The sequence below is a fragment of the Rattus norvegicus genome, chromosome 15, assembly GCF_021556685.1.
Source record: "Rattus norvegicus strain SHRSP/BbbUtx chromosome 15, alternate assembly SHRSP_T2T, whole genome shotgun sequence".
Classification (NCBI taxonomy): domain Eukaryota; kingdom Metazoa; phylum Chordata; class Mammalia; order Rodentia; family Muridae; genus Rattus; species Rattus norvegicus.
Window position 1 is genome coordinate 27,855,441 of NC_141548.1, and position 11,917 is coordinate 27,867,357.

At 40.2% G+C, this 11,917-nt stretch overlaps 1 protein-coding gene across 1 annotated transcript; it reads right to left on the reverse strand.

Annotated features, from left to right (window-relative positions):
• Positions 1 to 5,657: 5,657 nt before the first annotated feature.
• On the reverse strand, positions 5,658 to 6,590 carry Olr1633 (olfactory receptor 1633). Its single transcript, NM_001000835.1, is given in 1 exon segment — positions 5,658 to 6,590. A coding segment is annotated over 1 exon segment (933 nt).
• Positions 6,591 to 11,917: the final 5,327 nt, after the last annotated feature.

Consider the following 11,917-nt stretch of genomic DNA (forward strand, 5'->3'; position numbering starts at 1 on the left):
TGTATAATAGCCCAGTCTTCTTTGGTCACCTGAGTTCATTGTACACAAACTATTTCCAACCTCTTCACCTAACCCATGCCCACAAGACATGCTGAAATAAAGAATCCCCACATCCTCACACTCTATGTATGGCATATATTTTGATTTTGTTAAAGGTAAGTTATAGATAGATAGATAGATAGATAGATAGATAGATAGATAGATAGATAGATATAGATATAGATATATGCTACATACTAATGGATTATGTCACTTCTAAAATTTATAATGACAGTCACTATAATTGGGGAAAAGTTCAAAGACATTGCAGGGTATTTGGCATAATTCTAACACCTCTCTGGATGTTTTAACATTACATACTGAGATTATGAACTTAAAGGTTGTTGTTTTGATGAGCTTTGATGCTGTAGATACTGGTGATAAAATTATTTGTGGCCTGAGGTCAGTGTTTCCATCTTGGTTAAGTTTCAAGAATGGCATACATAGCTTGATCATGCTAGCCCTTCTTGTCCTGGGAATACTTTTATTGCTTCCATTGTAATAAATCTTGTCTTTAGCAACATCAATATGTTGGTGGCTAAAACACTTGGCTTGAAACTAAAAATGAATCTCCCACCAGAGGTATTAATTTTACAGAGTGGCAGCCAATGATGAGTAAGATTCTGCACAGACTCTTACCAACCTAAGACAGAAATGCATTTCTTTCGATAATGCATATTCCATGACAGGTATGTAAGGCATTCTTGTCAGAACAACCTATGATAGGCACAGTCTTGTTTATGAAACAAAAAAGGCGGAGTTGTAAAGAGCTTTTGGGGCTATGTTGTAGGAATTTGGCAGGAATTTGACTTTGTGCTAGGACTCAGGAAGTAGGCTCAGATAAGAATATTTACTTTTGGACTAATACAAAGCTCAAGGTAAACTCAGCTTAGTAATGTGTGGCATTCCTTTTTTCTTGCTCATCCCGATAAGTCCCTAGGAACAGTGATCATGGAACTTTGTTTATTGCCTTTGTTAGCTCCTTGACTATTTGTGTTTATTGCCTTGTTTGTTCCTTGACCTAGAACTGGCCTTGTTATTTGTACGTACTTAAAATGGTATAAAAGCAGACTGGAAAACAATAAACCTGCTTCAGCCTCAGCACTGGTTGGAATCCTATTATAATGTTGTTCAATTGTTTTTTTTCTTTTCAATCCTTGCTCCCTCCCTTGAGACCTGGTTGACTGACTGAGCTGGCTTGGTTACAGTATATTCTCTCCAAAACGAACCAGTCTTGTAGAAATGCTTCCCAATAAGGATTATCTAGATGAACTCCCAGGCACAGAAGTTAAAGGAACAATCATAAACCCCCTCAATGAATTCAAAGAGGTTAAAAAACACACACACACACACAGAGCTCAGTGAAACCAAGGAGGAAAAGACCGAGAATAAATGCCCAAGTGATGTCTAAGATAACAGAAAATAAGACTGATGAAAATGATGAAGACAAGCTAAGACTTGAGAATGAAATCTAGCCAGAAGATAAGGAATTGAAGGGGACTCAATCTGAAATGAAGATGGAACTGAAACACTCAGGAGCTTAACTAGAAAACTCACAAGGAAAGTCTTAAAAGAAGAATTAATGAAACAGAAGACTGAATATCAAGACTTGAAGATAAAATAGAGGACCATGAGCAAATAAGCAGGAAAATGAAAAATTTCCAAAAAAAAAAAAAAATACAATAGATAGATCACAGGAAATAGGGATGCCATGGAACCCAAAATTTTGAAGTTATAAATGATGAAGGCATAAATGATGGAGAAGAAACCTAAATCAGTGGCATAAAACAGATCATCAACAACAATATAGCAGTGTTCTGCTTTCAGGCGTGTAGTTTTTCCTGTCTACAGGTCTTCAGCTGTAACACAGTTCCTGTGGGCCTGTGTCCTGAGTTCATTAGGCAGGTCACTTGGAGTAGGAAGGTTTGTCTTACCTGTGGTCCCGAGCCTCAAGTTTGCTTGTGGGGTGTTGCTTACAAGCTCTCCGCGGTGGCAGCAACCAGGAAGATCTGCACTGCCGTTTCCGGGAGCTTCCGTGCACCAGGGTTCCAGATGGCGTTTGGTGTTTTCCTCTGGAGTCAGAGATGTGGGCAGAGTGCAGTCTCTTCTGGTTTCCCAGGTGTGTCTGCCTCTCTGAAGGTTTAGCTCTCCCTCCCACCGGATTTGGGTGCAGAGAACTGTTTATCTGGTCGGTGTCTTCAGGTTCCGGTGGTGTCTCAGACGCAGCGGACCAGCTGCTCCTGGGCCCTCCTCTACGGGAACCCAGAGGCCTTATACAGTTTCCTCTTGGGCCAGGGATGTGGGCAGGGGTGGGCAGTGTTGGTGGTCTCTTCTGCTCTGCAGTCTCAGGAGTGCCCACCTGTCCAGGTGGTGAGGGCTCTCTCCCACGGTGTTTGGGAGCAGAGAGCTGCTGCGGGCAGGGATCCGTGGGTTTGGGACTCCCGGTAAACACCGGAAGTGCCCGGTCCTAGAGTAATTTTGCCTCTCTGTGTCCTGAGTTCACCAGGCAGGTCCCTAGCAGCAGGAAGGTTTGTCTTACCTGTGGTCCCGAGGCTCAAGTTTGCTCGTGGGGTGTTGCTTATGAGCTCTCCGCGGCAGCAGCAACCAGGAAGATCAGGGATTTCTTGTCTAGTCCAATCTGTTTGGAGTTCTGTAGGCTTCATGCATGTTTTGGGGCATCTCTTTCTTTAGGTTAGGGAAGTTTTCTTCTACAATTTTGTTGAAAATATTTACTTGGAGTAAATGGCCCTTTAAGTTGGGAATCTTCACTTTCTTCTATACTTATTATCCTTAGGTTTGATCATCTCTTTGTGTCCTGGATTTTCTGGATGTTTTGAGTTTGAAACTTTTCAAGTTTTACATTATCTTTGATGATTGTGTCAATCTGTTCTATGGTATCTCCTGCCCTTGAAATTCTCTCTTCTATCTCTTATATTCCATTGGTGATGCTTATGTCTGTGATTCCTGATCTCTTTCCTAGGTTTTCTATCTCCAGGGTTGACTTCCTTTGTGATTTCCTTATTGTTTCTATTTCCATTTTTTAAATCCTGGATGGTTTTGTTCAATTCCTTCACCTGTTTGGTTGTGTTTTCCTATAATTCTTTAAGGGATTTTTGTGTTTCCTCTTTAAGGGCTTCTACTTGCTTGCCTGTGCTGTCCTGATTTTCTCTAAGGGAGGTATTTATGTCCTTCTTAAAGTTCTCTATTGTCATCATGAGATGTGATTTTAAATCCAAATCTTGCTTTTCCAGTGTGTTTGGATATCCAGTATTTGCTTTTGTGGGAGATCTGAATTCTGATGATGCCAAGTAGTCTTGGTTTCTGTTGCTTAGATTTCTATGCTTGCCTCTTGCCATCAGGTTGTTTCTGGTGTTAGCTTGGCTTGACCCTCCTGTAAGCCTGTGTGTCAGCACTCCTGTAGACCTGTTTTCTTTCAGTTGGATCTGGATACAGAGAACTCTGAGACCCAATCAGCTCTGGGTGCAGGCAGAAACTGGAAGGGTCCTGTCACAGACTAGTCCTGGGTTTGTGTGTCCTAAGACTTCCAGACAGGGTGTTTGAAGCAGAAGAGTTGGTCTTACACTTACTCCCTGGTATGTCAACACTCCTGGTGACTGGCTCTCATCTCTGGGCTCAGGCAGAAACCAGAAGGGTCCTGTCCCTGACTGCTCCTAACTTCCTGTGCCCAGAGGGCACTAGGCAGGTTCCTCTTGGGCCAGGAATGTTAGCAGAAGTGGCGGTCCCTCCTGAGTTCTCAGGATTGTCCATAGTTCTGATAGTTCAGCTCTCTCCCACATGGGATTTGAGTACAGAGAGCTGTGAGACCAGGTCAGGTCAGCTACAAGTGCAAGCAGAAACTGGAAGGGTCCTTTCAGAGACTGGTCCTGGGTTTGTGTGTCCTGAGGCCTTCAGGCAGATCACTCAGAGCAGAAGCGTTCTTGCCACTGCTCTCAGGTGTGTCAGCAGTGCTCCTGGCAATTAGCTTTCAGCTCTGGGCCCAGGCCACTATGATGTTTTTCTACAGGGATTTTGTTTGTTGGTTGGTTTGTTGGTTAGTTGGTTGGTTGGAATATTTTAGTTTGGTTTGGGTTGGGTTGGGTTGAGTTGGGGTTTTGGGGGGTTGGGTTTTATAGGTTTATTTTCTTTCATGTTGCTTTATTTGGACATTTTTGTCTTACTGGTCTTTTTATATATTGTGGTTTCATATTATATGCTTTTAAGGAGTGTGTGTGTGTGTGTGTGTGTGTGTGTGTGTGTGTGTTTCTCATGCTGTGACTATTTTTAGTCTTTTTTCCTATTTGTCTTCTAAAGAAACTGAGAAAGAAGGCGTAGAAATATGTCAGTGGAAAGGGAACGATGATCTGGGAGGAGATAGGGAGAGGAAACCAGGATACAAATGTGTTACATAATTTTTCAATTAAAAAAAGTAAATGAGGGCTGGAGAGATGGCTTAGCAGTTAAGAGCACCCGACTGCTCTTCCAGAGGTCATGAGTTCAATTCCCAGCAACCACATGGTGGCTCACAACCATCTGTAAAGAGATTCGATGCCCTCTTCTGGTGTATCTGAAAACAGCTACAGTGTACTTATATATAATAAATAATCTTTAAAAAATAGTAAATGAAAATAATAAATATAGATTAAAATCCAGATGATAGTATTAGATCATCATCTGCCTCCCACAGCCTACTAACTTTTTCTATGGCTTTTGTGGATGGCATGAGAGCATGCTAATGGCACGTTTTCATGACACTTGTCTTTCTATTAAGGCTAGACTCATTGGAGTTTTTTAAAAATTCTTTTTTAGAAGGTGTTAATAATAGCCTTCTATATTTGAACTGTTTTTTATTATATCTTCTAGTTAATCATCTTGGAAGAGTGCATGCCACTCTATACAGGCAGAAGAAAAAGGACAGCTTGTAGGAGCTGCATGAGCCCTGTGGATTAAACTCAGGTCATCAGGTTTATAGAAAGCCACTGAGCCTATTGAGCTCTCACCAGACATGGAGATGGTTCTAGTAGAGCTTCTCCAAACATAAGTACTTATTCTTGTACAAAATCTTCAGTTCTTTCTGATTTTTTTTGTCTAGATTCTAAATCATGTCTCTTTTCCAGTTCTAGAAATTGAAACAAATCTCTTTTATTTCCAGTAAGTGTACTGACTATGTGTGAACGGGACTGTTATTTTTAGTTTTCATCTTGCAAATACTAACACAAACACATCTAAAACAAAGTTAACTTCACTGTCTTGTTACAATGATGCTTCCATAATAAAAATTCATGGGTACCTGAGTAGGAGATCACCTCGCATAGGAATCACATTTTATTTAGGCTTTGAAAAAATATCACTGGGTGTGGAAAACAAATTCAAAGCCTGGCCTGGTGGAACACAGTAGTAATCCTAGTAATTGGAATATGGAGACAGAGGAATCAGATCTTTTCAAAGTAATCTTAGGCGAATGAATTTGAGGCTAGCCAGGGTTACATGGATCCTTATTTCAAAAAAATATATATACAGCAAAGAGCAAAGACAGGTGACTCAATTGATACATCATGACACATCTCCAGTTGGTTCTTTATTAGAACATGTAAGTATGTCATTGCTTTGACTTATATATTTTAGACAATTCTCATTCCTAGCAAAACTTTCCTCAGAGCAAGTTTCATGTCCTTGTTACGAAGGCTATAAATGAGAGGATTAAAGAGAGGAGTCATTACAGAGTATACAAGGGTAAGGATCTTCTGCATCAACGTTGAAATGCCATATGTAGGACTCACATACATTATCATTACTGTCCCATAGAAGAGTGACACAACAACTAAATGGGAACCACAGGTAGAGAAGGCCTTTCGCCGGCCAGCTGCAGAAGGAACCTGAAAAACAGCCCTGAGCAACAAAATGTAAGACCAAAGAATGTATGAAATAGTGAAAAAGAGGACAAAGGAACTTTGGGCATAAAAAATAAATTCAGTAATAGGAGCTGGGGCACAGGACAAAGCCATCAATGGGTCCATGTCACAGAGGAAGTGATCAATGATATTAGAACCACAGAATGGAAGTTGGGAAATGGAAAAGATAGGGATTGGGTATCCAAGGAATCCAATGAGCCAGCATGATGATACCAGAATGCAACAAAGCCTCCTAGTCATGATGACAGGGTAATGTAATGGGCGGCAAATGGCCAGGTACCTATCATAAGCCATTACTGCCAGGAAGAGACATTCAGTTGTACCCAGCGAAGAGAAGAAGTAGAACTGCAGGAAGCACCCTGAAAATGAGATGGCTTTGGTCTTAGACAGAATGTTGGCTAGCATGTTAGGAACAGTGGAGGAAACATACCAGATTTCAAGGAAGGCAAAATTTCCCAGGAGGAAGTACATGGGGGTATGTAGACGTGAGTCACATCTTACTGCACAGATGATGGCTCCATTTCCCAACAAGGTCAAGACATAAAACACCAAAAACAACACGAAGAGAAAAATTTGTGTCTTCCAGGAACCAGGGAATCCCAAGAGAACAAATTCAGTTACATGTGTCGTTGATAGGTTCATAGGAGCTACATATCTGAGGAAATATCCGAGGAGGGAAAATACCATGAGTTTAACCCAAATCTGCTTGCTTTTAACATATCTGAAGGTCTTTATGAATGTCAAACTTAAGTTCTACAAGGAAAGACAAGAATATTCTAAAGATAGATGGAACCAACCCAATTATTTTGGATTGAGTATGTTTCTATATGAACCTCTTTCTTTTCTACTTCTTGAGGATCAAGAAATGGATCTAGGTAATTAGAGATAGTTATGATGAAGATCACTGACCATATAGACACGAATAGCCCTACATTACGATTCCCCAGCACTAACCTCTATACTAAAGCATTTACAGAGTCTATGGCCTTTCAATAATCCATTACTGAGTCTGGAGCCAGGATGAGAAGAGCCATCTTGTGCTTTTACTTCTTTACTCCACCATTCATCTTTGATGGCATAAATGCCCCCTAGGCCCTGGTGTTTGAGTAGTTTTTTAACCTTACAGCTTCTCTCATCTGCATGGATTTCTCATCCTTTGCTATCTGATAAATTTACTGGTTGAGTGATCTTCCTCTTGAGTCTGTGAACTTTTTTTGTCTTAGTGAGACACAATCCTGAATTTAAAAAATGTGTTAACAGTTTGGGCTACTCCATTAGTATTCCTCAAACTACACCAAAGTCTTTGACTATGGGTGCCAACCAGCTCCTTCTCCTCTATTCTCATAAATTGTGATTGTATTCCTCAAATGCTTCATGGGCACAGGAGTCATTTAAAAGCAACTTGTGAAGCAGCTGGCCTACGACTGAACTTATGGATCTTCATGGCTACCTGTGATCAATTTTTTTTCTGTGTGAGTGTTTCAGCTGCATGTGTGTATGTGTACCATGTGTGTGTGCAAAGGTAGGAAGAGGGTTCCCTATAACTGGAGTTACAGATGGTTGTGAACCACTATGTAGGTGTTGGAAAATGAACCTAGGTCCACTGCAAGAGCAGTAAGTCCTCCTGTCCACTGAGCCATCTGCCTTATTTTCATTCCCAAAACTCTGAAACTGAGGTTCAATCATCAGTATATAGCTAAATATGCCATTTATAAAAGCCTCCTTTAGTTTACCAGTCTGTGTTCTCCCTCCAGCCTCTACAATATCCGTGATGCTTCCTCACAGACCATTGACCTTCTACAGATGCCATTTCATAACCCAACCACTTCCATCGCACTCTGCTTCTCTGGGATCAGAAGTCTTCATGATTACAGCTGCTACTCTAACCTCTCTTTAACGCAGAAAAGCAAGCTAGTCCTCGTTATGGTATTTTCACAAGGCTGGTTCAGAAATCTCAAACTGTTTGCTGTGGAATTCAGGAACAAACTTGGTACTGCATAGCTGAAGTTTGGTGACCGATGGCTGAAGCCTTTGACAAGGACTGAACTTTGATCATCCAGCACCAACTTTAATTGCCTATCACTTTTTTACAAAAAATAAATCGTATATCTGGAAATTACATGCACAGCAGCTCTGGCCAACCTCCACTGCCTTTCTTCACAAAGAACAAATTGTATATCAGGAGCCTATTATACAAAGAAACTCACTGAAATAATAAAAGTACTATTGAAAAGCAGAAAGTCCTTCATCCCAACGCAGTATTCCATGCTATAAACAGTACTGTTATTACTTCTGAATCTGTCACTGCCCTCTCTCCCAAAGCTTTCCTATACCATACTAGCTGTCTAGCTAGCATACCAAAAAATTTATCTTTTTCATATATATTAAGTATAATACTCACAGTCCCACCTAGGTGAAATGAAAAAATGAGATTCTTTATTATCTTTTTTGAGGCTTATTTTTATAAATTATGTATATATTTATGTTCCTATGTGGGTTTGTGCAGGTCCCTGGGAGGCTACAATGGTCAGAGCTGGGTCAAACCTGAAACATCTGGAGAAGAAAGTGTTTTTTCAGCCACATCTTGGTGAACTTTAAGGGTAAGAAAAAATGAAGGTAAGTTTATAAAGGGATCTGAGACGAAATGGAGGGAGATTTCTCTCCCATTTCATCTGGTGGATTTAATTTTCTTGGAGAAAGTGAAAAGCCATTTTCAAATATTTAAACAGTAAATTATGTATCAATGACCAAAAAATTTGTTCTATTAATAGAACAAATAAACTGTGCAGCTATTTGAATTTTAGCAATAATAGTTTTATAATAGGTTAATATTTAATGATCCAATGAAAAGTCTTGAGGGGGCTTGAGAAGCACTCAGTGGTTAGGAGCACATACTGCTCTTGTAGAGGATCTGAGTTCAGTTCTCAGAGCCCAAGTTGAGCAGCTCTTAAGTACCTGGAAGTTTAGTTCTGATAGTTTAGTTCCAGTAGTATCAAGTGCCTCTGGCATCCACAGGCACCTGCACGCATATTCCTGCCTCTCCTCTTGTCACATACACATAAGTTTAAAAATAATTAAAATATGGCCTTTAAAACAGATTTAAAAACAATGGTTTATATATGTTCAGATATCTGTCAATTTTAGATCTCCTATTGTGGGTATTGGAGGTCACCAGAAATGTTAGAAAAAGAAGTTTCCGATGTAGCAAACCACACAGATTCAAAGGAAGGATGGAGCATTTGTGACCCCTGAGAACAAAGATTTGCACTACTTCAAGTCTCGTGTCTGTGCTATAATGAAGAAGAAGAAGAAGAAGAAGAAGAAGAAGAAGAAGAAGAAGAAGAAGAAGAAGAAGAAGAAGAAGAAGAAGAAGAAGAGGAAGAGGAAGAGGAAGAGGAAGAGGAAGAGGAAGAGGAAGAGGAAGAGGAGGAGGAAGAAGAGGAAGAAGAGGAAGAAGAGGAAGAAGAGGAAGAAGAGGAAGAAGAGGAAGAAGAGGAAGAAGAGGAAGAAGAAGAAGAAGAGGAGGAGGAGGAGGAGGAAGAAGAGGAAGAAGAGGAAGAAGAGGAAGAAGAAGAAGAAGAAGAAGAAGAAGAAGAAGAAGAAGAAGAAGAAGAAGAAGAAGAAGAAGAGGAAGAGGAAGAGGAAGAGGAAAAGGAAGAAGAGGAAGAAGAGGAAGAAGAGGAAGAAGAGGAAGAAGAAGAAGAAGAAGAAGAAGAAGAAGAAGAAGAAGAAGAGGAGGAGGAGGAGGAGGAGGAGGAGGAAGAGGAAGAAGAGGAAGAAGAGGAAGAAGAGGAAGAGGAAGAAGAAGAAGAAGAAGAAGAAGAAGAAGAGGAGGAGGAGGAGGAGGAGGAGGAGGAGGAAGAAGAGGAAGAAGAGGAAGAAGAGGAAGAAGAGGAAGAAGAGGAAGAACAAGAAGAAGAACAAGAAGAAGAACAAGAAGAAGAACAAGAAGAAGAAGAAGAGGAGGAGGAGGATGAGGAGGAGGAGGAGGAGGAGAAAGAAGAAGAAGAGGAAGAAGAAGAAGAAGAAGAAGAAGAAGAAGAAGAAGAAGAAGAAGAAGAAGAAGAAGAGAAGGAGAAGGAGAAGGAGAAGGAGAAGGAGAAGGAGAAGGAGAAGGAGAAGGAGAAGGAGAAGGAGAAGGAGAAGGAGAAGGAGAAGGAGAAGGAGAAGGAGAAGAAGGAGAAGAAATTTTATGTGAATGAGCATTTTGCCTTCATGTATGTCTGTACCCCACCTGTGTGCCTGAGGCCAGAAGGGGGGCATTGGATTTCTAAAACATGATTGTGAGCTACAAATGGATACTGGAACTCAAGCCAGGATCTCCAGAAAAACCACCACTGTTCTTAACTACTGAGTAGTCTCTCTACCTCTTACTCATGATTTTCTAGGAAACTTGAAAATGTTTAGCACCCAGGCTTCAATGTCCACCTTTCTAATCAATAGTGACCGCAAAAGAAATATTTTACCATCTTCCTTGAAGAAACTCAGTAAGCAAATTCAAGATATTGATTTGTAAAAACATAAATCAATCGTTTTCTCACCTACAGGTTACAGATGAAGGGCTTACATATGTTTAAACAAAGAACTAGAATCATGATCTGAGTTTCCTGATTTTTTGTTCTGAGAAACAGATCATGGCTATTTAATTTGAAAAATGCAGGGGCATGTTCCACATGCTCTGACAACACCCTATAATTTATTCTTCCTACTACTGTACCCTATAAGAGATTTGTCAACAGCAGCATTGTTTTTCTTCTGGAAGTCTTTAGGGAAATGTAGATAGGTAATAAAATGTCAAAGACAGAATGCTTTACTGAAAATGAGAGATCAATTTTCATATGGCTGGAATAAATTAGCTCAGCAAATTCCTATAATTCCATATTCTAAAATTTCTAAAGTTACTTTTTTATTATATGTTTTTTCTTTAAAACAAAGTTTAAACTTAAATATATTTTGATCGTATTCTTCTTCTCCCCCAAGTCCTTCCAGATTATCCTCCACTCCTTATCCACCAAATTTAAGTTCTTTCTAGAAAAAAAAAAACCAATACAAAAAAAAAAAAACCACAACCAAAAAAACAAAATAAAACCACACTCAAAAAGAAAATTCCAAACTCTAACCAAATAAAAGCACACAAAAATACTATGGAGTCCATTACATGTTGGTCAGCTATTCCTGAGCACCAAACCTGATTTGGAGTGTTTGATATACCCAGTGTCACTCTGTTGGAGAAAACTGGTTTCCTCTCTCCCAGTAGGTATAAATTATAGCTCAGTGGTTCACCTCTACCCCAGTGGCTAGCTTTCTTGAAGGTGCTTTCAAGTATAGGTTAGTAGAGTGAAGTTGCACCACTTCATGCTCTGTATCATGCAATTGAAATTTGCAAAACAATTTTTCATCTATAATCCTAGGGGATCAGCCTCTCTATACACTCTGTTTCACTAGAAGGAAGTAAACCAATTATGAAACCTACCAGTGCAAGTGGATAGCGTGATTAAAAATCCTTCTTCCCAGGATGCTCACTCACTCAGCACGTTGTCTTTCCAGGTAGCCTGAGAAAGGGAAGATTCCACTGGACAACTCCTAGGAAATGAGATCGCTTCTGAATGATGCTCTAATAATCACATAATAACATATTTTTTTACTGTAACTGTCTATACTCACCATTCATTTTTCAAGTGTGGCTTAGGTAGATTTCAAATTCTTTTCACCCAATGAATATTTGTCCTGTATTTACATTTGAACATTTGGGGGTCTTTCTCTGGTTGGATGCTCGCTTCCTTGCTTGCTTGCTTGCTTGCCTGCTTGCCTGCTTCCTTGCTTGCGAGACAGGGTCTCCCTACACAGCCCCTAATGGCTCTGTACTTGCTGTGCACACTGACCCTGCTTTCACAGTGAGCTGCCTGCTCTTATGTCTTGCATGTTAGAATTAAGGGTGTGAGCTTGTTCCACATTTAAAACTTTTACAC